At 51.9% G+C, this 27,929-nt stretch overlaps 9 protein-coding genes across 9 annotated transcripts; 3 read left to right on the forward strand and 6 right to left on the reverse strand.

Annotated features, from left to right (window-relative positions):
- Positions 1-630: 630 nt before the first annotated feature.
- Asppvi_010138 (putative hybrid PKS-NRPS biosynthetic cluster) lies at positions 631-12,570 on the reverse strand (the record flags this gene model as incomplete). Its single annotated transcript, XM_043305984.1, has 1 exon — positions 631-12,570. One exon carries the CDS (start codon positions 12,568-12,570, stop codon positions 631-633), a length of 11,940 nt encoding a protein of 3,979 aa, XP_043161919.1.
- A 492-nt stretch (positions 12,571-13,062) lies between these two features.
- Positions 13,063-14,735, forward strand: Asppvi_010139 (cytochrome P450; the record flags this gene model as incomplete). The annotated part of the gene is made up of 2 exons (XM_043305985.1): positions 13,063-13,683; positions 13,740-14,735. The coding sequence occupies 2 exons, from the start codon at positions 13,063-13,065 to the stop codon at positions 14,733-14,735; spliced, it is 1,617 nt and encodes a 538-aa protein (XP_043161920.1).
- A 507-nt stretch (positions 14,736-15,242) lies between these two features.
- On the reverse strand, positions 15,243-17,062 carry Asppvi_010140 (uncharacterized protein; the record flags this gene model as incomplete). Its single annotated transcript, XM_043305986.1, has 2 exons — positions 15,243-16,380; positions 16,449-17,062. 2 exons carry the CDS (start codon positions 17,060-17,062, stop codon positions 15,243-15,245), a joined length of 1,752 nt encoding a protein of 583 aa, XP_043161921.1.
- A 514-nt stretch (positions 17,063-17,576) lies between these two features.
- Positions 17,577-18,735, reverse strand: Asppvi_010141 (zinc-binding alcohol dehydrogenase family protein; the record flags this gene model as incomplete). Its single annotated transcript, XM_043305987.1, has 2 exons — positions 17,577-18,108; positions 18,203-18,735. The coding sequence occupies 2 exons, from the start codon at positions 18,733-18,735 to the stop codon at positions 17,577-17,579; spliced, it is 1,065 nt and encodes a 354-aa protein (XP_043161922.1).
- Positions 18,736-19,112: 377 nt separating this feature from the next.
- On the forward strand, positions 19,113-21,078 carry Asppvi_010142 (cytochrome P450; the record flags this gene model as incomplete). The annotated part of the gene is made up of 7 exons (XM_043305988.1): positions 19,113-19,327; positions 19,401-19,531; positions 19,607-19,652; positions 19,721-19,982; positions 20,074-20,325; positions 20,393-20,660; positions 20,729-21,078. 7 exons carry the CDS (start codon positions 19,113-19,115, stop codon positions 21,076-21,078), a joined length of 1,524 nt encoding a protein of 507 aa, XP_043161923.1.
- Positions 21,079-21,628: 550 nt separating this feature from the next.
- Asppvi_010143 (uncharacterized protein) lies at positions 21,629-22,060 on the reverse strand (the record flags this gene model as incomplete). The annotated part of the gene is made up of 2 exons (XM_043305989.1): positions 21,629-21,980; positions 22,032-22,060. The coding sequence occupies 2 exons, from the start codon at positions 22,058-22,060 to the stop codon at positions 21,629-21,631; spliced, it is 381 nt and encodes a 126-aa protein (XP_043161924.1).
- Positions 22,061-22,801: 741 nt separating this feature from the next.
- On the forward strand, positions 22,802-23,101 carry Asppvi_010144 (uncharacterized protein; the record flags this gene model as incomplete). Its single annotated transcript, XM_043305990.1, has 1 exon — positions 22,802-23,101. One exon carries the CDS (start codon positions 22,802-22,804, stop codon positions 23,099-23,101), a length of 300 nt encoding a protein of 99 aa, XP_043161925.1.
- A 1,659-nt stretch (positions 23,102-24,760) lies between these two features.
- Asppvi_010145 (uncharacterized protein) lies at positions 24,761-25,183 on the reverse strand (the record flags this gene model as incomplete). Its single annotated transcript, XM_043305991.1, has 2 exons — positions 24,761-24,880; positions 24,950-25,183. The coding sequence occupies 2 exons, from the start codon at positions 25,181-25,183 to the stop codon at positions 24,761-24,763; spliced, it is 354 nt and encodes a 117-aa protein (XP_043161926.1).
- Positions 25,184-25,696: 513 nt separating this feature from the next.
- Positions 25,697-26,569, reverse strand: Asppvi_010146 (uncharacterized protein; the record flags this gene model as incomplete). Its single annotated transcript, XM_043305992.1, has 3 exons — positions 25,697-25,933; positions 26,008-26,275; positions 26,328-26,569. 3 exons carry the CDS (start codon positions 26,567-26,569, stop codon positions 25,697-25,699), a joined length of 747 nt encoding a protein of 248 aa, XP_043161927.1.
- Positions 26,570-27,929: the final 1,360 nt, after the last annotated feature.

Genomic DNA, 27,929 nt, shown 5'->3' on the forward strand with positions numbered 1-27,929 from the left:
TCATCGACAAAAGTCAGATCGTCCGCTCAATCCTACAATAACTTACTATATTTAGTAATCACACCTTGTGACTGATGCCCATGCTCATACATATCAGGTAGTATCTTCAATGCGCAAAGATATTGAGATGGTGCCTGGGTGTCGAGTCGGTTGTACCTGGAGCACTAATAATCACACTGACCAAGAGCCTCTAAGGTACTTAAGAGCACAGCGCTGGCTCAATTCCGGGACCGTGTACCCATCGCCTTATCCTTGTAGCCGTCAGAAAAGAGGGCGACTACTGGCCACGGGGGCAGGCGCTGAGGATGACATGCCCGTTAAAGAACCTTGCTGGATCTAGCTAGGTACAGTACTGGCCACTGCGCTGGAAAAGACGGCTTCTTATCAATACCATCATTGTCTTTTGTAACCTAGGTTCTGACTTTATGGCTACAGTTTCGAGTCCCTCCCCTGCCTTTCTGAAGAGGAGCAGCTGCAGCTACTGTGGATCAGACCGGAGATTCATCTAATTCTATACGGAGTACTGAGTTTACATACAAGATGCAAGTCAAAATCGACTGATTCGACAGACCAGATAGACAAAACACAAACAAAAGAAACACGAATCAGGTGATACAAAGGTACATAAACTCAAAGCGACCCCGTCTCTCCCATATAAGGAAACCGGATCGTCTCCCCCTTCATCGTCATCGCCTCCAAGTACCCCGTGATAAGTGGATCGATACCAGCCTGCAATGCGCGCTCAATCCACTCAGCCGCAGAAACCTCCTCAAACGCACATGTGAACAATGTCTCCATTCGTCCCTTGAAGTCCTTCATTGACACTTTGTGCCCGCTGGAGTGGTGCCTGAATAGTACGGCAGGCTTGGTCTCCCTTAATTCAGCAGACGACAGAGCGTCCGCAGCGATCGCTCCTGCTACCCTGTGTACGTCCTCGAAATCAAGATACCCTTCGAAGTTTTCGAAACGCGGAACACAGCGCGTGAGCTTGGAGTATTTCAGAAGAGCGTTCAGTGCGTCCTCGTTTGGCGCCTCGTCTCCGATGACCGCGCAGGGACGATGGATTGTAACAGGGAGTCCGGGTTCAAGTGCGGCGGCTGATTCAAGGAGCCGTTCACATGCCCATTTGCTTGCGGTGAATCCCTCAGAGCCATCCGGGCTGGGTAGGGAGGATGAAACTGAGACCGGAGGGAGACTCGTGTTGCCGGTGAGCAGAGTTACGCGGTTGGACGAGATGAAATGGATGGGGATTCTGTGTGAGAGAGCAAGACCCGCCAAGATCTTCGTTGAGCCGAGGTTTGAACTGCGTAGGGAAGAGTAGTTGTTCAGGCAGTGCCCGGTGCTACCAGCGTGGATGATGACGTCTAGGGATGATTGAAGGACCGCCATCTCGGCCTTGGACAACCCCAGATTAGGTGTGAGGAGGTTGCCGGCGTAGATGCTGATCTTGTTGGATGACGGGAGGAGGGAGGCATCCTCATCGGGAACGGCGACGCAGTGCACTCGTTCAACGAGCGGGTTGTGGAGGAGGGACTGCAGGATTGTTTTGCCGAGAAAAGTGGTAGAACCGGTAAGCAAGATCTCGTGACGGTCATGCAATTTTGCTTGACGTGTCGAGTATTGGCATTGAGCTGCAGAGATGAGATCTTGGGTCAGTGAGGTCTCGGAATCCCAGTTGATTACTGATGTGTGGGACGGCTGATGCTCTTCCTTACGGCGACTGATTCGCTGCGCCATTTGACCGAGAGTCGGAAACTGGTACAGCTCCGCGATGGTGATCGAAACGCCAATCGACTGCTTGATAGCTCCCTGGAGCCTGACCAGCAGCATGGAGGTTCCTCCTCGCATAAAGAAATCTGAATCGGCATCTAGTCGTGACGGACCACCGGAGACCGGAAGCACCTTCTCCCATAACAGGCGTAGCTCGCCTTCTGCGAGGTTGAGATGTCCTGCATTACCAATGTCTGTACCTGCCACGCTCTCAGCGCGGTGAGTTGGCAGAGGCAGTGCCATGATGGCCTTCCTGTCAACTTTCCCGTTGGCGTTGGTTGGCAGGCGGTCCAGGGCAACGACCACGGATGGAAGCATGTACTCTGGCAGTGGAAGGTCTCTGGCGAGCTGCTGAAGTCTGGATTCATCAACGTGGTCTCCAAAAGGGACAACATGAGCTACGAGGAATGGCGAACCAGAACCCGAGCCAGGACGAACGGTTACAACGGCTTCGGACACCAGATCACGTCCAGTGGCGAGCATGCTGTTGGCAATCCCATCGAGCTCAATCCGCAAACCATTCAATTTGACCTGATTATCGCCGTCCATGCGGCCCATGAAAACCAAAGCGCCACTCTCAATGAGACGCCCCATATCTCCGGTTCTGTACATCTTCGTCCAACCGTGGGCAGTGTCCTCTGGGCTAGCGAAGGGGTCCCGAACAAATTTCGCGTCAGTCTGCTCCAGAGAATTTAAATAGCCTAGTGAAACACCAGCGCCTCCAATGTAGATCTCGCCGGTGACCCCAATGGGCACCGGAGATCCAGAAGCATCCATAATGTAGACTGAGTAGTTAGGCAAGGGCTTTCCCACTAAAGATCCATCAGTCGTGCTTTGGTCTTCCAATTGAAGAGGGATGCCTTGGAATGTTACAGCAGCAGTGATCTCCGTCGGACCATAGCAGTTGGTCAGCTGGAGACCAGGATGATCCAGCTGACAAAACTGCTGAACCAACTGCGGCGAGACGACTTCGCCGCCCATGCAGGCATGTCTCCATGCGTAGGGCTTCTGGAGCTGTTCAAGACCGAAGCGAAGCAATAAGGAGTATTCCGAGGGCGTGGCAATCGTCAGCGTCACTCGTTCCTTTGCCATGAGTGTGGACAGTGCGACGGGGTCTCCTCGCGCTTCCTTTGGTGCGATAACCAAGGTTCCACCGTTGGCCAAAGCGCAGAAAGTCTGCACGACGGACATGTCGAATCCCAAAGAGCTCTGTTGTAAGACAACTTCCCTGCCGAGAGCCAGTTTGTCGGTCTTCGCAGCCAGATGATTCACAAAATTTTGTTGGGTAAGCAGAATGCCTTTGGGCGCACCGGTACTGCCGCTGGTGTAGAACAGAAATGACGCTGGATTTGATTGAGGCGCAAGTGCCGGGATTTGCGCTTCAACCGTCTTGCATGTATCGTCAACATTGGCCAGTTTGGACAACTTTCCAAGTCCCAGAGCAACGTCATGGGTTGAAGCGTGATACAAGACCAAGGAGGGTTTGCAGTCATCGACAATGATACTCAATCGGGCCAGGGGCAGTCTGGTGTCAAGGGGTGTATAGATGCATCCAACGCGCAACGAGGCCAGCATACAAGCAATCGCGTCGGTGGACGGATGAAGGAGAACACCGACACTATCTCCAGCGGCAACACCTTGTCTGATCAGCGTCGCGGCGAGTTTCTCAACCCTTCTGGTCAGCTGCGAGTAGCTCATATCTGACATCCCGTCCTTGATGGCAGTCTCCTCAGGAAACGACTTCTGGATAGCCTCGAATCGTTCCCATAGTGTGTTCGGCCAGGAATACTCGACTCTGGGGCCTTTAGCGACGGCAAGTGTTTTTTCGCTTGGCGATTCCAACATGACTGGTAGCTGACTGACCGGAAGTGAAGGATTGTCGGACGAGGCGCGAAGGACGTCCACGTACATCTGTAGCAAAAGCTCTGTGGACTGCTCCGTGTACAGTTGTTTTTGGCTAGTCAGTTCCAGCAAGCAAGCCCCCGTCGCAGTCTCCGTGATCCCGAAGCTGAGGTCGTATGGATTTTTTGCGTCGTCGGCAGACGCCATCTCCATTGTTCCGTCTCCAAGGGGAACCTGGAGCATTGCGCCCATGCGATAATTGACAGCAACCTGGAACAAAGGGCTGTGTTCTGCACTTCGCAAAATTTTCAAGTCCTCGAGAATGAGATCGAACGGCGTCTCCGAGTTGGAAAGGGCTCCAAGAATCGTGCGTTTTGTTGAGGAAACCAGATCTTGGAATGTGCTCTGCTCCTTCGCATTGAAGCGGACCGGAAGAAGATTTAGGAAGAATCCCACAGTCCCTGAGTGAGCTTCACTAGTTCGGTTCGCATCGGCCACGCCAATGCAAAGATCCTCTATCTTCAACAAGCGGCGGAGGATGCTTTGGATCACGGCTAGATGAAAGTGGAAGGACGTGACGCGCAAAGACTGGCTGACTTGCCGGATGTGCGACACGAGCTGTCGATCAATTTGGACACTGACGACATGGCTGTCATACGTGGTGAGCGGCTTCCGAGAACTCGTCCGAGCCATTGGCAGCAGTGGAATGACCGATGGTGGAGGAGAGTGCTGCTTGCGCCAGTAATCGAGTTGTCTGGTGAAGTCTCCTCGCTGAGCTGACTGAAATTGCTTCTGCGACCAGTCGATATATTCTGTTTCAATCGAATCGAGCGATCTCAGGCAATATGCGAGGTTCAAGTCTCGCAAGAAAAGGTGCCAGCTCACCCCGTCCATGACGATATGATGGTACCCGAAGATAATGGTATGCTGTTCGGGCGACAAAGAAACAACAGTGACCGCGAACGTTTCCGCCTTCTCGAGATCCCAAACTCGAAGCCGCAAACGCTCATATTCCTCTACGACTGTCTGCTCGCTCCCAGAAACAATACTCTTGATGGAACTGCACGGCGGTGAAAGAACTCCTTGCATGAGTGTTTCCTTGTCCGAGTCCATGAAAAAGCACGTTTGCAGAGACTGATGATGGCGGATGGTTGCGTCAAGCGCATTGACGATTTGAGAAGCTGGAAGCTTTCCTCTAACATCGTAACGGACGGTGACATTGTACGTTGTTGGATCATGAAGATACTGCGTCAAGAACCACAGTCTCGACTGGGCAAAGGAGGCACGTTCGGCGCGAATCATGGCCCGCTGAAGTCCACAATCGAGAGGTTCTGCGTCAGCACCCAACGGCGCCAGGGTGTTCGGTTTGACGCCAGGAGTAGTAGCTTGGAGACTAGGACTGGTGTGGMTGCTCGACGACGAGAAGGTTCCTCGCGAATCATCGCCTTGGCTACTTGTTTCGTAGTCCCCATTGGCACCATCAACTTTGTCAAGAGCATCATTGGCGACAGTGACGGCATCACTGGGTCTTTGAGGCTCTGTCTCGGGCTTTTCTGTCGTGTTGGGTGACACTGCGCCTTTCTTCGCCAGCTGTAGAGCCAGAAATTGCGTGACCGCATCCTCGCAGATCTGAGCCGTGGTATCGCCGGACAACACCTTGAGGACCGGAACGTCAATGCCAACCTCTTTAATGAACCAGCGCCGAATTTCAATGGCCAGCAAGGAGTCGCATCCCAAATCAATTAGGGGAACGTTCGGGTTGACACTATTGGCCGGGAGCTGCATCATCGATTCGAGCTTCTTTGCGAATGCCTCTTGGACAATAGGGGTGACTGTCTCTTCGGAGACCGCCAATCTCAGCAGCTGCTTCACGTCTGCTGCAGCTTCCGATGTCGCGGCCGCCGGCGTTTCGTGCAGCAATGGCCGGGAGACGTAATGTGAGAACTTTGGATTGTGTTCCCAGGGGGGCCGTTTCGTCGCGTTAGGTGAATCAACGAATGGCTCTAACCCCAAAATAATCTCGTGTTGACGCGTGCTGTGATGCCGACTGGCAAGAATGGTTTGCGCCATCGCATGATGGATGTCCGATTCCGACAATGGCAGGAAAAACAGCCTGCGGAGTCGTTCTTCCATTGCCTGACCCCTGCGAGCAACATACCCTACATCGGTGACCAGACCAATGTGTAAGACGGACGCTGCAAGACCCTTCTTGCGGCGACTGGCGGCAAGACCGGAGAGGAACATGTTTGCTGCGTGGTAGTTAGATTGGCCAGCATTGCCAATGATACTTGCCAGGGACGAGAAGAGGACGAAAAAGTCGAGAGAATCATTCCGGAAGATCTCGTCTAGGATCTTGGACCCTTCAACCTTGGGCGCGAGAGTATCATTGAGGGTGTCAGCGTCCATTTCGGAGAAGAGCCCATCTCGGAGGACCATGCATGCATTGAAGACACCAGCAATGCGCGGCATTGACTTTCTGATCTCTTCAACCAGCAGACAAACAGCATTTCGGTCGGTGATGTCGTTCCGGAAGACTCGGATGTCGGCAGCACCCCGGCGCATGTCTTGCAACAATTCCTCGTCAACGCTTGGATTCCGGCTCGTCAGAGCAATATTTCGGGCGCCATTGTCAATCATCCAGCGGCACAGTGAAAGACCAAGGTCGCCTGTCATACCAGCAAGGAGGTAAGTGGCGTTTGGCGAAAATAGCTTGCTCGTGCTAAGTGGCTGAAGCGTCAATTCAACAGATTCAACACCTGTCCAATCGACCATCGGCAGTTGGGAGGGCGTGGCAAGTGGAAGGTCTCTGATTTGGATGCTCGGTCCGTTACCTGAGGAGCTGTCATGTGTAAGAGCGGCAGAATATGCGGGACCTAGTAGGCTGGCATCGAGCTGATGGAGCGTTGTGTTGAATATCTTGCAGTGTGTCGGGAGACAGGCTGTGAGATTTCCGGGTACTTCACCAGTACAGTCGATGAGGGCATCCAAGTTCTCCGGTAGATGAGACTGAATAGCGCGGCGCGAAGCTTTAGGGTGGAAGTAGATCCAGTCACTGAGGCAGCTGGCCTTGTCGGTAGCGGCGAATGAAAAGTGGCGTCCCGTTGTCAGCAGTGCTTGAGCAAAGTCATGGCTGGGTTGATACACAAGTGTTCCATTCGAGGACGGAAGGCGGTTGCAAATATTTCTCGCCAGGAGATGGCGGGCTGTCGCTTCAAGTACCGCGACATCACAAGGCTGATCCTGATCCAAGGTCAAGACCATGTCGTTGGGGACGTCAACAAAATTCGCGTTCGAGATGGAGAGTGCCAGGGCTGGGCGACCGCTCTCCCTCAGAACACCACTGCACAAGTAGCATGGAGAGCCACCAGAGACCGCGAGAGAGAGAGAGCGATAGACGCGAAGCCGATCATGGCCGCGCTGGATGGGACCGTCTACCATGCACGCATCCTGCACCAGGCGCAGTGAACCGGCAGAGTCTTCCAATCTCACACACGTGGTCTCGATATCCACTGTCTTGGTAATGACTCGCCGACTCGCATTATACGTCTCGTTCAATGGCGCTATAGGGAGGATCCGAGGAATAAGGCGTCGCCCTTCTTGGACTCGAACTTCCGGCTCCACTGCCCAAAGCCTATTCTCATCCGTGAACGGAGATCCAATCACCAGCTGCAGTAACATCTGCGAGAGGTGTTGTGCACATGCTGGAGCATTATCAGCAGCATCGGTATCGACGAAAACGAGGTTCAAACCAGGGACCTCTGTTCTCAATGCTCGCCCGATACCGACAGTCATGTTAACGTGGGCGTTCTCTCCATTGGCGCTGTTGATGGCCCAGACAACATTCTTTGTCCCACTCAACACCTTTTGCAAAGCCAGCAGCGTCTCGCCAGTCATGGCAGTGGAGAACAGTGGCTGATCCAGCTCTTCGAGGCAAATGATGTTTTCGAATTGAGCCAGCTGATCCAGCTGCTTGGTTCCGATGCTATTCCAAACCTGAACACGGTTCGTCCAGAAGGCGAGGGAGTGGCGAATTTCCTGAACCATCTGCATAGTTGGATGGGTTCGGCCTCCAATGATCAGGACATCCCTTACTGGGGCAACTCTCATCGACGATGCAGGATCTCTGAGAATTTGTATCTTCTCATCAATGGCCTGGCTCACCATGAGTGAGAAAGAGTGCTTGTCTTCATCAAACATGTCCGGCGTCAAACAATCCAATCCAGAGAAGCCAGTATTGAGAAGTAGCTGGTTCCATTGCTCAGCCGATATGGCGGGCGATAGAACACGTCCGTCGTCCACACCGTACCACCACCCTGGAAGGCCACCCATTATGAACTGCGTCCGTAAGACATCAGAGCCAGTAATCTCCATTAGGACAAGATATCCGCCGGGTTTGAGTAGAGCCCGAACATGGTTCATCGTCTCTTCCAGCTTACGAGTGGCATGGAGGACATTCGCGGCGACGATGACGTCGTAACTGCACTTGTCGAAGCCCTGAGCGCCAACCTCCTTTTCAACATCCAAGACCTTAAACTGGATTTTTCCTCTTGCGTCCTCAAACTTTTCAGCCGCGGCTTTGAAGAAAGCCGGGGAAATATCGGTGTATGTATAAGACCCATAGCGGCTGCCAATTCTGTCAAGGATGCTCCGGGTCGTTCCACCAGTGCCAGCGCCAATTTCCAGGATGTTTGCGTGAGGATACTGGAACGTGATCTGCTCCAGAGCGTCCGAGACCGCGTTATTGATGACAGAAAAGCCATAACCTTCCATGTAAAAGCGGTTGAGCATATCATCCTGGACCATGACTTCCAGTAGCTGGGTGTCACCACGCACAACGGAGGCCAGATTCTCTCCAACAGCGTGGATGAGTCGCATATCCACACGAGACGCATAAGGCTCGCTTACAGCAAGGATGGTATTCCAATCATCTTCAAGCCATGCTGATTTTGCAATGGGATGTTGTCCGCTGCGCACGGAGGCGATCTGAAAATTGACGACGTCAAACATTCGTTGGTGGTACCACTGGAACTGGGCGATCTCCGCGCCAACCTCTTGAAGAAGCTTCTGCCAGTAGAACAAGGATACTCGGTCCAAAGCCTCTACCAGACGAGTCTCGTCCTTGGCTCTACGGCTGGCCACTTCAGCAATGCCCAATGAGACATCGGGGCCCCAGACGGTCTCAGAGAATAAGCATCTATCGTTCTCCGGTTGAGGTTCGGACATGGATTTCATGGAGATTCCTTCGACTTGGAGGGCGGCATGCTGAGATTCGCATTGGTAAACCTGGATATCTCCCTTAAGCAGTGTAGAGTTCGATGCGGTAACGAATGCGTCCGCCTCCATTTGAGTCTCGTCGTTTGCGATGCGGTAAGACACATTGGGATTCACAGCAAGTCTCGCAATGTGAATCGGCAGATAAGGGGCCCAGATCTCCCCACTGGCGGKGGACGAAAAAGCCGTGTAGAGTGACTGGAATGCAACGTCCAAGAAGCCAGGGTTGACAACATAGCTGTCAATTTGCATATCTGACCCCCAAACCGCCTTGACGGATGAACAGCCGAGAGATCGCTTGCCATAAACTAGACCACGGAAAATACCCTGATAATCCAGACCAACGTTGTTCATGGCGTCGTAGAACCTCCCCATGTCTACTGGTACGTTGTTTGATAGTAGCCGGGTTCTTTGTGGCAGGGCATCCGGTGCCGGATCACCATAGTTGATGATGAGACGGCCTGTGCATGCTTTGACCAAGGGCTCGCTGTTCTCTGCAGAGCAGAAATAACACGCAAAGTCTGCCTCCAGTCGATCGGTATCCTTTCTCCCATCTTCCGCGTCGATGACCCGGACAGTGAAGACGGTTTCGACACTTCCTTGCTCTGGAATCACCAATGCACGGCGCAGAGAAACATCCGCAATCTCGAACAAAGTGGCCGGGCGATCATCTGTCAGCGCGCGTGCTGCCTCCAGAGCCATGGCCACATACCCAGCGCCGGGAAACAGGACCTGTCCTTGAAAGATGTGGCCCTTGATCCAAGGCAATTCGCTGAGTCGCAGTACATTTCGCCATCTCCGGCTGTCATCAGTGTCATCCGGCACTCTACGGCCTAGTAATTCATGGGGAGTATCCTGCCGTAGCCGATATTGACGGGAGATACGAGATTCTTTCCAGTACTGCTTGCTGTGATCCCAGGAGTAAGGTGGCAGGTCTTTCAGCACCTGTGGTCGTAGACGATCGGCTCCCTTGAAGCCCTTGCGGTATCCACTCATGTCGACGAAATCCGGTCCAAGGCGGGACCAAGCAACACCGACGCCGCCAGAGAAGGCCTCGATCTCGTTGTCACCGCGGCGCATGAGTCCGGCGTAGGCGGGGATAGGCCCATAGACTGCTTTGATTGTCTGCTCCACAGGGCCTTTGAGGGCTGGATGTGGGCCCAGTTCGAAAGCAACATCAAACGGGCCTCCGTTCCAGATCGAGGTCTCAACTGCTTGCGAGAACAAAACCGGATTGCACATGTTGTCCACCCAGTACTGGTCGGCCAGCGCCGATAGGCCACCCTCCAGCAATTGGGTATCGCCGCGGACGCTGGATATCCACACACAGTCCTTCCGGGGCGGATTCACCTTGATTTGGCAGGCTCGCAATGACCTCAGGTATGGCTCCGCGCATGGTTGCATATGATGCGAATGGTAAGCAGTATCGGTTCGCAAGATCCGCGCAAATTTCTTCTCAGACTCGAAAATCTGCATTGCCTCCTCAATAGCATCGGTGTCGCCGGAAAGTGTAACGCTCTGTGGGGAGTTGCTTGCAGCTGCCGCAAGACGACCGTGCCATTGAGGTCGCGCGCAGAATTCCTCCGCTTCATCAAAGGACATGGCAGTGGCCATCATGCGTCCGGCTTGACCCCGTGCCCCAGTAGCAAGTTTGGCATAGTAGCCACGGTAGTATGCAATCTTGATCGCGGCCTCTGCATCGATAATCCCTGCGGCGTATACGGCAGCTATCTCGCCCGAGGAATGGCCCACTACAGCATCCAATTTGATGCCCGCGGACTGCAGCATGTCCACCAGGCCTATCTGTAGAGCGGTACAGAGCGGCTGTGATAGGGCTGCTTCCCCGATGCGAGACTCGCTCGCTCCTCTCGCCAGCTCATCCACCAAAACCCATGCAGGGCCGTCGTGCAGCGCGGCCAAGGCAGCCTGGCATCGCTCAATAGCTGCACGAAAGACAAGATTCTGCTGGAGGAGCGAGAAACCCATCGAAGCCCATTGCGCACCTTGGCCAGTGAAGATACCAAGAACTCCGGGGGATTGGGTGGGGCTCAGCGGCTGGTATTTGATCCCGGCTGTCGAGCTCGTGGTTTCCTGAGACTCTGCGACGAACCGATCCATGAAGTTGAGCAATCGCTGCGCGGTGCCACCTGTGAAGAAGGCTTTGATCGGCAAGACGCTCCGCCGAGCATATAATGTCCACACCAGACTTTCAAGGTCGATCGAGGCGTCGGACCTGATCCGCTCGGCCATGTTTTTGACATTGGCAATCAGGGACGCGCTGGAATTGGCGGAGAACAACAAAGGTCCAATGAAGATATCGTCAGGTGTTATGGTCGTCTCCCGTACTGGGCTGCTCAGCGCGTCGTATCCTTCAATTATAGCATGAGCGTTTGTCCCGCCGAATCCAAAGCTGTTGACACTGGCGCGCATGGGGGATCTGCCAGTATCTGGCCAAGGTATCGGCGCTGTTGGGATTTCAAGGCGGTCGCAGAATGGAATAACCTCAGGATTTGGCTCGTGGAAGTGCATGTTTGGAGGGATGGTGCTGTTCTTGATGGCGAGGACTGCCTTGAGGACTCCAGCAATGCCCGCACAACCTTCTAGATGGCCAATGATCGTCTTCACGGATCCGACGTACAGCTTGCCGTCAGGTATACGCGAGTCAGAGGCTGTGCCTGGTTCAGTGTGGAAAAATGCATCGTGCACAGCGCGCGCTTCTATGGGGTCTCCAGCCGCAGTGCCTGTTCCGTGGCACTCAAAGTACTGGCATCGATCCCGGATAGGGTCAAGGCCTGCATCACGGTACGTTTGTCGGATAAGTTCCGTTTGGGACGCTGCGTTGGGCATGGTGATGCCCTTGGTACGGCCATCGGAGTTGACACCTGTGCTGCGGATGACTGCCTCGATGTGGTCGCCGTCCATAATGGCTCGGCTCAGCGGCTTGAGGAGCAATACACCGAACCCTTCCCCCCGAGCATATCCATTGGCATCCTTATCCCACATCCTCGAGAATGAGTCAGGGGACAGCATATGCAGGCTTGATTCAGCGATGTACATAGCGGGATCGAAAATCAAATTTGCGCCGGCAACAATGGCGGAGGTTGCATCACCCGCGCGAAGGCCCTGGACGGCCTGATGCAAGGCTACCAGTGAGCTCGAGCAGGCCGTGTCAACAGTCACTGATGGGCCCTTTAGATTGAAAAAGTATGACAGTCGATTTGAAAGAATGCTAATGACGGTTCCGGTGGCATTGTATGTAGGTAGCACTTCCGGATCTCGCAGCTGAATGTTGCTGTAATCTGTGTTCATCACACCGACGTGAACAGACGTTTTTGACCCATTCATGGCTTCCAGTGAGTAGCCGGCTGCCTCAAGAGCCTCATAGGCAGTCTCCAACAGCAGCCTCTGTTGAGGATCCATCCCTTCTGCCTCGCGAGGGTTGATATTAAAGAATGTGGCATCAAAATGACGAGGGTCCTCTGACAGCAAATATGACATCCCACGTACATCTGTGCTGCCGTGGTGCTCTCCGTCTGGATGATAGAACCGAGCGAGGTTCAGTCTTTCGGGAGGAAAGGTCCTGCGAAGGTCGACGGGCTCTTTTAGCCGGGTCCACAGTTTTGAAGGGCTATCTGCTTGCCCAGGGAATCGACAAGCAGAGCCAACAATGGCGATCAAGTCCTGCATGTTGAGAGAGTAATGTGCGATAGTGAACAGTAACGAAGAAGTAAGCGGACAAGTATCAAGTGTAAACGGATTTGGATGATAGTCGCTTCGACTGCCTCTCGTAGTCGCCTGGTGGTAGGATGTTTCTTGAGAGGTTATACATAGAGCTGGTATCTATCCGAATCACCATGGTATACATAGGCCATCCATAGCCAAGGAATAGTGGGTCCTCGCATAAAGCCCTCATTGCTGCGATGGATGTCGCGCCAGTCCCGCTGTCGACATTGGGGGCGAAATAGCGGGATAGCGGAATAGCGGGATAGCGGAGATATTCAGCGGGATTACGGGAAATCCACGGGATTTCCACAACAGTATTCCGAGTTGCTGAGACAGCCATCAAGTGATTCTCAAAAAGAAAAGAACTGGGCTGCCCTTAGTTGCAGAGAAATGAGCAGCTTGCTTGGTAGTGGCTTTCCCTGTCCGCTTTGCCTGTCGCCATTAACTTCCGCAATAATGAGTCTGGCCGGTACGCTTTCGAAGGAGAGTTTGCCAACTCTCCTCCAGCAAGCCAACTTTCTGAATGGAATAAAATTCGTTCTCTCTGTGTTTGTGGTCTATTCCTGCTGCATGATTGCAGTAGACTGGGTCGTCTATGAATGGAAACGCAGGGCGCATGGGTGTGGCAAGATCCCCCGGTACCCTCATCGCGACCCGTTCTTCGGCGTCGATATTGTGTTTGGTATGGCCAAGTCACTGCGCAATGACTACTTCCTCGTCTGGCTCAACAAAGTCCATGAGAATCTGCCAAAGACCTTCTTGGTGAACTTTGTTGGCACCCGGTTCATCTACACTATCGAGCCGGAGAATATGAAGAGCATGTCCGCCATCAACTGGCAGGACTTCGCCGTCGGCCCAATGCGGCGCAATAACAAGGCGACCGCTCCATTTGCGGACAAAGGCGTCAACACTGTCGACGGACATGAGTGGGAATTCAGCCGATTTTTGATCAAACCATTCTTCAAGCGGGAGACCTTCACAGATACCACTCGTCTAACCATTCATGTTGATCGAGTTTTGGAGCAACTGCCGGCGGACGGTGAAACGGTCAATATCCAGCCACTCATTCAGCGTTGGGTAAGCCCCCTCTCTTTTCTGCTGCGAGGACACGTGTCTGATCCTGCGATCTAAAGTTCCTCGATGTGACCACCGCGTCTCTCTTTGGGGAGTCAATCGAGTCTCTGGTATATCCGGAGAGAGCCCCCATATGCTGGGCGATGGTGGACGTTCTCCGAGGTCTCCGACTGCGGCTTCAATGGTACAAGTACATCTGGCTCTTCCGCCACCAGGAATGGCTCGATGCCGTGGATGTGGTCCACAAATACCTGGATGCGCATATTGACCGAACGTACGATGAGCTCGACGTATATAAGCGTCAAGGAAAAGACCCGGAGGCGGCTGATCGCAACGACCTGCTATGGTATATGGCAAGCAATCTGCCGGATAAGGAAGCCCTCCGATCCCAGATCTGCTTGATCTTCGTGCCAAATAACGATACCACCTCCATCTTCATCAGCCATATCCTATGGAATCTTGCTCGTCATCCAGAGGTATACCAGAAATGTCGCCAGGAGGTGCTTGCGGTGGGCGACGCGGAGTTGACATTCTCGGTCCTACGAAACATGAAATATCTCAGCGCCGTCCTGAATGAGAGTGCGTGGCTTGTTTCTCTTCCCCCTATTCGTGACCCGGGGCTAACATATAGGAAAGCGCACCGCCTCTTCCCCAACGGCGTGACCCAGGTGCGGAAATGCATCCGAGATACGACATTGCCCGTGGGCGGGGGTCGTGATGGCAAGCAACGGATTTTTGTCCGTAAGGGGGATGTCGTCCAGGTCAATAAGAATGTCATCCATCGTGACCGCGATATCTGGGGCCCCGATGCAGAGGATTTCCGGCCTGAACGATGGGAGAATATGCGGCCTTACTGGAACTTTGTTCCCTTTGGTGGAGGGCCCCGTCGTTGTCCAGCTCAGATGCTGGTGACAGCGGAAGCCAGCTACTTCCTGGCACGACTGATGCGCGTCTATAAACGGATTGAAGCTAGAGATCCAAATCCCTATGTCGGTGTGATGCGCGTGGGGCCTTCAAACAAGACTGGCGTGCAAATAGCGCTGTTCAAGGAGTGAGAGAAGCGAAGACCTCTAGATACTCGGTTGTGGATAGGTTTTTGTAGTCAGAGCTTTGCAGCAACACGGTGCCTTTAATGAGATTTGGCGTTCATGAAAACATATGAGGAGCAGAAGTACCTAAGTTACCTATGCAAGCTGACTAGGTAACCAGTGCTGGCCTGCTGAATGGGACTTGACTAAGTAATGAGAAACCAATCCGAAGAACTTCCTGCAATCCTCACACATACTGCCAACATTCTCCAATTTTGGCACTAGAGATTTGCGCTCTTCTAGCGAGCCGCTCTCCCAACAGTTCAACGAATTTGATTTCTCTCCAGGGCCCATCAATCTCAGACGCAAGCCTCTTATCCATCGCTCAACCAACACAGTGTCATAAGAGAGTAAACTTGAGACTAAAGGCCCTAATAATAATGTCTTGTGCTTGGTTCGTGGCAAGAAATGTAGATGCCCAATTTTGTACTAAGGGAACTAGGCTCAATAACTAAGCTATGAGGCGCTTCTCTTTTACACCTGTGCATGACCACCCAAGGAATCAGGATCAAAACCACTGGCCTGGGCTATAATTCGATCAGCTTCTTCTCGACTACGAATACTGTCACCGTGCCACGAAATGAACCCGTCCGGTCGAACAAGAACTAGAGGAGACCCCCAAACCTCACGAGCATGCAATTCCCCTGGTAACTCAACAATGTCAAGGGGCAGGGCTCTCTTCCGAGCCGACTCTCTCAGGTGCCCAGTCGACGTGGCCAATTCTTCACACTCTGGAAACGCAACAAGCGTGAAGCCGTTGCCGAATAGACGAGACACAGGCGTTCCGGTCGTCAAATACACAAGGGGAGCTCGATAACCCGGCATGGTGCTTGGTGTGTACTTTCTGGGATCAAACTCTGGCGGGCAAAGCTCTGCGTCAAGAGTACTAGGAACACAAAGACCAGAAACATAGCGATATCCCATCTCCACCCCGATACTCTGGTTATGGCCGTCGTGGGTTTGGAGATAGGAATGCATGGCTGCTCGCATTTCAGCACCGGCCTCGCTGTCTGACTCGATCACGTCGGCATCGAGACCCAGTTCAGCCGACATCTTCATCAAGTTACCCATGTGTACCTTTGACCACTGCAGTGCCAATTCTCCCACAGGCCGGCGCTCTTGTTCATAGGAGAGAAGCGTCGCGGGCCCAGCCCATCCTTGTATCACGGCCGCCAGCTTCCAGCCGATGTCGTAACCATCTGCAATCCCAGTGTTCATTCCGTAGCCGCCCGTTGGCACAGTCTGGTGGCATGCGTCTCCCGCAATGAATATACGGTGCTTAGGCCCTGCGTAAGAACGCGCAAGTGCGACGCTCGGCGTCCACGTCGAGCGAACAAGGACCTCGTCAATCTTTATCGGGAACGGTCGGCCACTCATCCCACCCAGAAGGTCATAGACGATCTCCTCCGACGAGAGCTGAGAATGATCCACGTCGGGCAGCATGAAACGATGGACGGTCCAGGTGTCGACTTCGTCCTGTGCGATGACGGCCCCCTTGAAGGACCCGCCATCACTAGCAGCATTGGGTAAAAACAAGTGCCAGAATTGGCCTTGCTTTTGGATGCGTGAGAGATCCCTTGATTTGAAATGCACGAGGACCGCGTACCCATGGCTAACCTTTAGTCAGTGATCTGTCTTTCCTCACTTGCGCGCCGAATCGGTAGGAAGGTGAGTACTTACATCGGGCTCCCATCTAAGGGAATATCCAGACTCTTGCGTATAGCACTGTGGGCGCCATCGCATCCGACTACGAAGTCCGCGCTGACTTTCCACTCTTCACCCGTCTCCGGATGGATGGCATCCACTTGCGCTCCATGGTCAAGTTCACGCGCCCCAATAACCTTCCACCCAGCACGGAAATCGATAAGGGGATTTTCCATCCCAAGCCCCTTAAGCCACGCCTCAAAGATCTCCTGCGAAACGCGCAACCATGGTTCCGAGGGCATGCTCCCATCATTCTGCTCCCTACTCCTTCTCTGGTACTCGTCAGGACTCGGCAGATCCCATGCGGTGATTGCTTTCTCGACATGCAGACCGCTCGAAAAGAGACATGTAAACGGGCAATGGGAGGGCACGGCGACCTTTCGCAATGCCTCTGCAATCCCTAGTCTCTGGTATATTTCCATCGAGCGAGCATTCGTGAGGTCCATCTTCGGCCACTTGGTTGTCGCCAGGTTGCGCTCGAGAATCACACTGCGCACGCCGTACTTGGCTAGTGTCGTGGCCGTGATGAGGCCGACGGGGCCGCCGCCCACGATGAGGACGGTCCCTGGATCGTGGGTTTCGGTAGGCATGTTTCTTTCTGGTGGATGGAGTAGTATTGGGATAATGCTCTATCAGAGAGCCGACCCTGCCATGACTGGCTTAAATGGTTCTGTGCATTTTTCTTGTTAAATTCAGTGCTTAGGAAGACAGCTGCCGTCCGTCCGCTATTCTCCGCTCGGAATATTCACGCACACTGCCCCGTTTGCCCTCGGGTTTTGGAGTATGGACGCTTCATCCGCTATGCTCGGGAAATACGCTCATTGGACATTCAGACACATCATGGCTTATCCTAGTTGTAGGCCTTTTGATGGCTCAGAGTGCTCTGTAGGTATACTGCATACCATGTATACCGGGACGTAGACGAGGGTATACCTCCGCTCGCTACGCTGGTGTTGTAGAACATCCACCTAATCATTCATACCTCCATGAAGAGCATAGATAATCATGGTGTTTCTACCAATTCGAGGTAAGACATGAATTGCTATAATCAATCTAATCAAAGTCACACTCCGTAATCAAATAACATAGCATAGCTCTTCCACCCTAATGTCTCGCCACCTCATACACAAGTTTCTTTCCCGAAACCTCTCCTCTCTGCAGCAGAGCCAAACCCTCCGGTACAGCATTCCATCCGCCAACCCTCACTTCGGACATATGCGGCCTAATCCCACCCGCATCAATAATCTTCTGAGCGATCTGGAACCACCTCTTCGCAAACTCCCGGTCTTGCGGGCAGGCATCCCTCTTAAACGGCCTCTTCCACGGAATCGGCTGGTTGTACATCGTCAGACTAAGCACCCAGTTCGGCTTCACACTTCGCCGCGTATGCCCCCGGATGGGGAACGGATCGAGACTTAGGTACCGACCGCCGGAGGGCCCGATGGCCTCATAGCAGACGGACATCGACCGTGTATCTGTTATGCAGTCGAGAGCGTAGCAGAGGGTGCCGGAAGAGTAATCTCTGATTTGACGCCCGCAGGTTGGGGAGCGGTAGTCGAAGGCTGCGATTGCGCCGAGGGATTTGACCAGGTTAAAGTTATGGGGGGAACAGGTTGTTATCGGAGTGTAGCCAGAGCTGCAGTGGAGATGGGTTAGTAATGTTCGAATGGTCTTTTTACCTCTTTCTCCCGTGCTTGCAGATATCACGATCATCATATTGGGCTGCCTACCGTGTAAGTATCTGGATCGCAAGCGTCCCAGTCGCTGTTGAGCCCCCGTACACCAGAACATACGGCGACTTGCCAGCCGGCTCAGCCTCCATGGGTAATTTTAAACAGTGATATAGCGACATCCCTACAGTCACCAGCCCTACGCCCAACGTCGCAGCTTCATTGTAGCTCATATTCTCAGGAACCCTAAACAGTAGATCCGCCGAGACAGCAACGTACTCTGCAAATGCGCCATTATCCAATCGATTTGGATTATTGCCGAAGACGCAGCCGCAAACTCGGTCGCCGATTCTGAAGTTGAGTTTGTTGGTGTCGGAGCCTGCTGCGACAACATCGCCTGCGAAATCGCAGCCCAGAGTCGCGCCGACGGTGGGTGACAATTCGGCAGATTTGGCGTCGAAGGGGTTCAACGCGATGCTTATGACGCGGACGAGCAGTTCGTCATTTTGGAGGGATGGGAATGAGGATGGGACTGCGGCAATGCGTCCTTCTGGGGTGATTTTTAGGGCGGTTTGTTGCTTGGAAGGATTCATTGTGGCCCGAATCTGAAGTAAAAGTAAGCAAGTTTCATAAGTATAGAGGAGTCCCACTGAAGCTGGAGGCTGATAAAGCTGCCTCCAGCTTGCCTTAGTATACCAACACCTAGTCCGACTCTGCGCTCTCGGGGCGGGAAACTCGGAAAATTGCTCATCGCCCCCAACACTAGGCTTTCAATTTCCCGAGTCCATCTCACCCTTCCCTGCACATGTCCACTATGGCCCGGAAAATGGTGGACGATTCGGTTTATTGCGGGGATCCGCAGTTACATCCAAGATCAACCCTGCCGGCTGAGCACCTTTAGGTATAAGCATTCCCGGCTGGAGTTTTCTATCGCTAGACATGTACCTATCTGCGTGCCTTCCTTTGCAAAATGAGTTTCGTCAATACTCTGACGCAGGTATCCGATCTAGAGAACCAGAGGCTGACGGCCAGTGCTCAGGTCCTCAAGTTGTTTGTCTTTATATTATTTGTCCTGCTCGTACTCAAAATTCGCGCAGGGCACCGAGCAAACAGAATCACCAACCAACACGGCAGGCAAATCTGCGAGCTTCCTGGAGACGCCCGCGTGTCAAAGTTCGCTTTCAGGTAAGACCCTATCCGATCTCGCGGTCGACCTCGCCCAACAAATGGGAGGACCCAGCTAAGAAATATCCATCAGCCAGCAGCTCTCCGATCAGGGCAAGGCTCTCGCCGGAGGCGAGCCGTACATCATCCGCAATGGCCGAGCAAGAGAGCTGGTGGTGACCAAGCCAGAGCACATCTATGACTTCTACAAGGGCGATACTAAGCGTATGCCTCCGCTGGCACCCTGAAGCCCCAGACAGCTCCCTTAGATCGGGTAGGGTACTAATACAGGTCTCTCAGATCATCCTAAGCCACCATATCTGAACATGGGAATGTACTTTAGCGGGTAAGTCACCACTCTCCAAGTCCCCTTCGCACCTTACACTCATGGGTTCCGCCGTGGAATAATTCCAGTATTCTCGGGCATGCAGTCGGAGCAATAGCAGGGGAAAGATGGTCGATGATCCGTCGCTACTTCGACCCCGAGTTCTCGTTTCAAACCGCTCGACAAGCGATCCCGCAACTCAGCGAGACCATCAACCGATGGCTTGATAATCTACCACTGCAAGGAACAGGAACGGAGAAAGGGTTTGCACTGGAGATCAGGAAGCCCTGTCGGTTTTTGCCGCTCCGGCTTGCGGCGGAGTTTGTGTATGGGGAGGTTTTTGATGAGGAGGTAGCGTACCTACATCCTCCCTCTCTCTCGTTTTAGCGTCACCTTCACATTCTATGGGCCTTTGGCTGATGGCTGGCTTGGCTGCTAATAGCGTTTATCTGCCTTATTGGAACTAAATGTCCTCCACGAAGTCATCCTGCATGATGTGATCGCCAACAAACGACTGGCGACAAGGCTAGGCTGTTGGTTTGACCGTAAAGCCGCCAAACGAATGGAAGAATTCCGTTTTAGGTGGAGGGAGTTCAATCTTGGGATCATTCAGTCTGCTCGAGAGGCATCGCAGGTCTGTCCTGCCGAGAGGATATATCGCGGTGTTGAAAAGGGTGATTTGAAACATGAGGAGGTGCGTACGATCCATCCTCAGGAGGTGCCCATCCCTTGATATACGATTGACGCGCTGATTCGCCCAGTTCCTACACACCCTAGACGAGATTCTCTTCGCCAACGTCGACGTCAGCTCCGCGGTCCTCAACACTCTGTTCGAGCATCTAGCTGTCAACACGGCTTTTCAACAGAAGCTTCGAGGGGAAATTGAAGCGCATATTCAGAGTTGCAACCACACCCCGGACACCGATACTAACAGAAATACTAATATCCACACCGGAAAATATCTCTCAAAACAAGATACACTTCTAAACTACGCCTTGATGGAGGCTATGCGCTTGTCGCCGGCTTTCGGTCAGTCTATTTCCTCTCATTTTCATTGTCAATGAATACAACTTTCTAATCTAATTACTATGTCGCAGCATTCTCTCTCCCCGAGTGCACGGCTGTCCCTAAAGAGATTGGGGGTTACCGCGTTCCCGCAAGATGCCCCGTCGTGATAGACGCCAAACGCCTGAACGCGGACCCAGCTACCTGGGGTAAAGACGGCGACACTTATCGCCCAGAACGGTTCCGGGATATTCCGCCCTCGAAGCCTCGATACGGGTTTATGCGGTTTGGTGTTGGGGCGGCGAGTGGACGATGTCTTGGGAAGCATTTAGCGGATGTGTTGTTCAAGTTGACCTTGATGGCTGTCTTTGTACGGTACAGTCTCCATTCGCTGCAGGATGGGCCAGAAATCGAATTCAGATATGTGGATGTTAAGATATGAATMAGAAGGAAAGAAATTTGACCAAGGTCTGACCATCATAGTCGCTAAGGCTCTCAGTTTGAGAATTCTCTATAGTTCTCTGGGTAGTCCGTCCGTTTCCGATGGGATCTTACTACTGTGAGCCTAAAGCACTTTTAGGGGTAAGAACGTAATTTTCTCTTAGTATTCGCAAGGAATCTCATCCAAACCGCATGATAGCAAGAGACTATCAATGAGAAACCCCCCCACCCCCCCCAATAGACTATTTTTAACATAGGCAAAACCCGTTGAAGAGAACAAAGCCCGCAAACATCAGACACCTTATCTCTGCGAATGCATCATCTGGGAATCCCAATCCTCCGGCCCCGGTAATTGGATTGGTTGGCGGTTATTGCGAAGGCCGCCCATTATTATTGCTGTGGGCACCAGCACTATTATGAAGCAAACAGCAGTCAGAGCCAAGTTCAACAAGGCGGACATCACTGAGGAAAGCAAACAGAGACTTACTGGTAGATCTTTTTGCAGACAAAGTAAGTGGCCGTTCCGACAAGGGCGACTTTGACCAGACCCCCTATGCCGCCAGCGCGAGGGTTGAGGCCGCGGACGTAGTTCTGGCGATAAAACCGACGGCCTCGACCGGCGAAAGAGGGCGCTGGGTTGCAGTAGGTGTAAGGGGAATGCATTTGAGCTCTTCCTGTAACGCTGTTGCAAAGGATTTTCCTGGAGTAGGGGGGAGCAGTAGTAGTGAGAAGAGGGGAGGCGAGAGAACTGTACGGAGCGAGCGAGCAATATATCCCAGCTTCGGATATCGAGCAAGCCCGTCCCCGAGGCCGAGGGCCGAGCCCGAGATGTCCTTGCGTCCTACGGTATCCGGCTGGATGCGCGCTTGGACCCGGTTGGCAGCTGAATGACGCGAATCGCATCTATGCACATCTCAGGCGCATATTATCGAAGCAGCCTAAAGGGCCGCGGACCTCACAACGACACCCCGTCCAGACTCCATCATAACAATTAACTGGTCATCCATCACTCAGCCACAATTGCCCCACCATGATTCAAGCATCGACAGAGCACCTATCAGACATCAGGTATGCATCACCAATTATCACCTATTTCGTTTCTCATAGGGACATCTCCTTCCGAGACGGCTGACGTATAATAACCATGCCCGCCAAGGCAATAAACAGACAGTACGGTCAATCCGTTGACCCTTCAGTAAATTTAGTTCCCGTTCTCGGAAAAGCTTAAAAATTGGGCCTGATGAGGCCAAGCACTTGCCGTTTCGGGGCATTTTTGTGCATGCCAAGACTGGTGATCTTCCAGTAGGGATGATATGGCGGGCATACCATGGCATATTTAATCAACACGGGCTGGAGTTCTTCGGCTGAAAGCTCGATCTCCTCTTCATTCACACCAAGTAGATGCGATGTGTTAAAACCTTGGACTGGCCATTCGATCAACTGCCTTGTCGCTACTGCCTCGCCTATACAAGACACTCATCATGCAAGACCAGCCCGTTGGCCCACGGCCTCTACATATCTACCACCGATCCAACCATGGACGCTTAGAGATTCTCGACTCTGACAAGCAAACTCGCCTTTACAATGTCTACMGTTCCAGTTCTAAGCCACACATGACCATATCCCGCCCAGCACCTGGAATTCCCGAGCAAATCATCGGCCATGCATCGTTCCATCATTTCAAATCCGAGATCGAAGTTTCCCTCACGGMGCAGTACATTGCCATGAAGAAATGTGGATTCTTGTCTAGCTCCTACGAGGTGTTTTTTGCCAATACGCAGTGGACCTGGAAACGAGACGGCGCAATGACAAGTAACCTCAAGCTTGTCGATCAGAGGGACCAGACCCTGGCAACGTTTGATAATGCCTCGTGGTCGCTCAAGAAGCTGGGTACGTTAACAATCTGGGGAGAGCCACCACTGCATGTACTCGACGCTATCATTGTATCGGGATTGGGAAGGATTGAATATCAGAGGAGGGCGCAAAAGACGCATTCAGGGGCGATTCTTGCACAGGCCAGTTGATGGATCTAACGTTGTGGATGCATTTCAATATATTATCTCTTCTCGTCTGGTATGTACTCAACGTCCTAATGCAATCCAGTCCATCTCGGTCATTCTTACCGGCTTGTATACCAGAGGCAGTGATGGCCTAATAATAGTTTTGATGGCAGGACCAGAGTAATGCTTAGTGAAAGGTGGTGATCATTTGCCCTGGACGCCTGTGATAAGATGATGTAGTCTGCAGAGTATTCTAAAGTGGCTCTCATATGAGGCAGGCTGCGTATTCTGGACTCGATAGGTGTTTTCTTTCTCTGCTGTTTTTGAGGGCTGAAGTAGTTCAAATATGCGGCCGACAAGGAGAGGCTCAATTCTGACTTCCCTGCGGTGGGATAAAGAGCAATTGCAAAAGACAGAGGCGTTTGTCAATGGTATCTAGGACATGTCCTCGACCATGAAAGTGTCCCAGGGCCTTGTCACAGAGGTCGCGACTCCTTGGCCGAGATTTGGGGCAAGCCAGACAATAGTGATGTTGGTATCAAGCTCGGCACATTTGCCGCGTATATATGACGGGCGAGTGAGAGCTTCAAGCAGAGCCGGCCATTAGTGCCTTTGAAGATACCCGTATTGGGGGCATTGCGGACGTGATCGAGCGGGTCCCTAATTAGCTTTGTGCACATATTCTGCAATGTGATGCGACTGTAGTGAGGGGCCATGACATTGAGGTCGCCCATCGGACATTGACCACTTTTTCAATGGCGAGAACTTCCCTGTGTGCACTGTGACCGACCCACCAGATATTGTCCAACGTAGCCGAAAGCGCAAAGAAATGAGCTAGAATTACCAGAGCGCGTGCCTCCATCTCCTCAAGTAACCTGAGGAATTCATGAGAAACAATCAAAGGAAACACCATAAGGCGTCGACATATCATTGCCGGGTGCTCCCGTGCTTCTATGGCGAGCCAAACGGAATTAATGTAAGCAACTGTCGACCCGTACACCTCCAGTTGTGGGGTTCGTAATTGTCCGTCATTCCCCTCAGCAAATCCTTTCGATGACAACAAATACGAGAAATGGCCGCAGTCATATGTGCCGACAATAAAGTTTGGGTCCGTCAATGAAGGCGATGATTGAATGATAGAAAAGATTTTAGCCGACTTGCTCTCCTGAATGGCGCTAAGAGCAGCATGGAATACTGATACCGAGCCTCTGACCAATTGCATCCATTCCATCGGTGGTCTGTATGGGTCAAGAGGTCGATCCTGTAATGACGCAAATGCCTCGATAAGTAAGAGAATGCATGTAAAGCACGCTGCATCAGCAACCATTGCATCTATATTTCCCACGCACACTCTGTGGTCCTGCAAAGCCCGCTCTAGATAGACTGCCCGCATCCAGATCAAGTCCATCTCATTTGATTCGACCTTGTAAAGATGCAGGGCGGAAATCGCAAAAATCGCATACAGGAGCGGTTTATAGACAAAGGCCAGTTTGGGAACCTCGATTGACCAGCAGTCTTTAACTCTCTGAAGATGGGCTCCAGGGAAGGTGAGGCTAGTTGCGACGGTGAAATGATGCAGAAGACGGAGCTCCGTGTACGCTTGATATCCACCTTTCCACTGTAGGCAACTGCATGATGCTGTGGCCGCACCAGCCGTGGCAGCTTTGTGACTGCCAGCCAACGCTATCTTCGACCGGGCAGGGGGAGGGGAGCTGCGTTGCGGTTCGGTTTGAGCGCGAGGACCTTGACCTTCCGGCCTGTCATAAAGACAGGTGACCCCATGTCTATGACAGTCTCGGCATACTGGACGCGCTTCATCACACTTTGCGGTGTCAGTCCGACGGGTGCGAACATACAAAGTGTTCAACATACCTTAACTCTACGAGCGCGACATCGCTGGCATCCGTTTCGCGATTTTCGGTGAGCCAGTCGTGGACCAATCTTCTTGCACGGGTTACTGGCTGACTTTCGTTGATTTTGAGGGGTGTCAGTCGTTGGCGCTTCCCTAAGTGTTTGTGCGGTGGCCAATCCACCCTGTTCTGGGGAGTGCGAGCCACTCTGCCAGGGTAAATTGCTGGGATTATTAGGTACAGCATAAACAGTCATGGCTCCTAGACTGACTTGGTATCGTATCGCACGTTATTTAGAGGAAACAGGAGTGAGAAGACAAAGAATGTCACTGCCCGAATTTATTCCTCACACCCCGCCTCGGCTTGCAGGCGGTGTAAGCACCGAATACTAAGGTAGTATTTCCCCGATTGGGCCTGGTACGCTGGTAATTGTGCTCTTACTATTACATCCTTACCTACGCTGGATAGTTGCCTCTCGTATCGTCTCTTTGCAACTTGCACCTTTTACGTCTTCGGCTTCATAAGAGTATGAGTCAAATCGGTGGAGACTATCCTCCACAAACATGGATGGGTACAATCGGTTTGACACTTAACTGAAAGTGATCATAGTGCCGAGCAAGTCTCAACAAAATCAACCCAGTAAGCAAAAAGAAAAGCAAGCAAAACGGAGTCGTCCTTCCACTTAGAGCGGCCACATTCTGCATCAACTAACATGTTGCTCGGCATCTTCTCGTCTCTCTTCCCCCAATCCGATCCAGGGTTCTTCTGTTTATGTCTCCCCAGTCCGCACTGTTTGGCGATTATGTTCACCGACATGTCGTGCACGAAAGCCAACGAATAGCAAGATCAAGGTCGCGACGAGCTCAGGTAGAAGACTTAGGACAGTACGAATGGCTAAGGAGCCTGACACTGGATTCAGGTTTTGATTCTGGGTTGACTCCGCAATCAGTCCATACAAAACCCGGATACCGACAAACACCGTCGCCAGGAGCACGCCGTGGAGGAGCTAGAATTCAGGGAATTAGCACTGGTAATCGCACACTGGCTCGCAGAATCCTCTCGTGTTAGGATAAAAGCTACCATTTTGCCTTCCTTCACCCCCGGAACAGTCTTCTCACCGAAATCCTTCAATGTCCACAGAGCCGAGATGGTCAACACTGCCCAACATGCCTCGAGCAAGACCATTCCAACCTCAATATTTGTCTGATCGCTCGCTTTTGGGTGGTTGCCTGCCAGACCGCCGGCTCCTGTGCCAACCATGGCAACTCCAGTCGCAACGACCGTATGGACGACAGCCATAAACGCGTATTCTAAACGTTTGTTCAGGTTTCGACTGCGGTACGCCCTTCTGTACAGGTAAATTAGTAATGCCATGATGTTCTAGTAAGATGATAACGCACGCTTCATGTAGTATTCCTTCTAGAGCAAGCATCATGGGCGAGATTCCAACACTTGAAATAATCTTTGCCCCAGAGCCGCTACTGTGAAGCGAGAGGGCACCGCCTGTGATCCGCAGTATACAAAACGCCAGCAGGTAGCCCCAGCCTAACAACCCCCGTCGACGATGACACAGTGCCAGATACAATGCTGGACATACGAGAGCCGAGTAGATGGCGAGTTGAGCGACGGAAAATGCACTCATAACTCTGTATGGGGAGGCCGTGCCGGAACCGAGGAAGGAGAGTAGTCGTGAGAGCTATAATAATTCCCTTCCTTTGCCTGGTTTTCTCTGCGATTTCTCCGATACTTAGATCCGAGGATACAAACTATGATGGAAGAGACAAGCAGGAAGAGGATTCTCATACTCAGACAAATGTGATTTAGAAGTTCCGCTGGAGTGCGAATAGCGACTGGGTTGCTCTGCTTTCCGGAATGGGGTTACAAAAGGCGAAAAGCACATCCTAGTTTATATTAATCTATTTAGATGGACTTTCATCCTGTTTGTGTGACTCTTCGATTTCTCTATATCAACCTTGAACGATTTGGCTATGGCTGGCGACTACTAAACGATACCGAGAATCCCTGTCGCGTCCTATGTTCGAAGCGCCCAATAAGAAGCGGAATAATATTAGGCAACATTTCTGTGGTCGCATCCATGGAATATGAGAGACAGGGCAAACTTGGCATGAGGGAGACGCATACTGCAACTTTCGAAGAGGGATGAAACAGCAGGTGTTAGAATGGTGCTCTATGACACTAAGTTTTGTACGCTCGTAAAGCACTAGGTAGGGATATGAAGAGTACGTGTATGCGTAAAGTAGTAGTACATAGACTGGCTGACCCAATCCGCAAATCCATATCCAACCCACCCAATCCGCAGTTTGGGTTGGATCTAGGTAGGCCTGATCCAACCCATGTGGATATGGGTTAAACCATTGGGTGCATGTGATGATGTGACTAAAGGCCTCTAAGAGCTAATAAGCTTATCTAGCCTAACCTAGGCCTAGATAAGGATATATTTTTATATAAATAGATAGAGAATGATTATATCTATCTATATATAAAAGAAAATGTTAGGTTTACTAAGAAAAACTAGAGTTATGCTTGATTTTATATTTTAGATGATGGTGATTAGAATGTGTTGGTAAAATATATATATCTCTGCACCACTTTTTATACTAAGCTTAGGGGGCACCCCTACCCCCTATATAAGGCTATTTTACCTTATATAATAGGTAATATATAATATTTATATATTTAGTTATTATATTATTAAATAAAATATATAGATATCCTAGTGACGTGGCTAGAATACTAGACAAATAGGTAGTAATCTAAATACTAGAGGTCACCTGACTAGGTAGTATCACTAGTATGGATATATCCATTATCCGCAGTCCAACCCGCATGGATATGAGGGTGGGTTAGATAGGTGGTGGATCAACCCATAATCCGCATGGGTTGGATCAAACATCATGCGGATCAATCCATATCCAATCCACCACCAGTCTAGTAGTATATAGTAGTCTAGGTACTGCTGAGCTGTTGTCAGCTGTCACCCA

This window comes from Aspergillus pseudoviridinutans, assembly GCF_018340605.1.
Source record: "Aspergillus pseudoviridinutans IFM 55266 DNA, scaffold_8, whole genome shotgun sequence".
Lineage (NCBI taxonomy): Eukaryota > Fungi > Ascomycota > Eurotiomycetes > Eurotiales > Aspergillaceae > Aspergillus > Aspergillus pseudoviridinutans.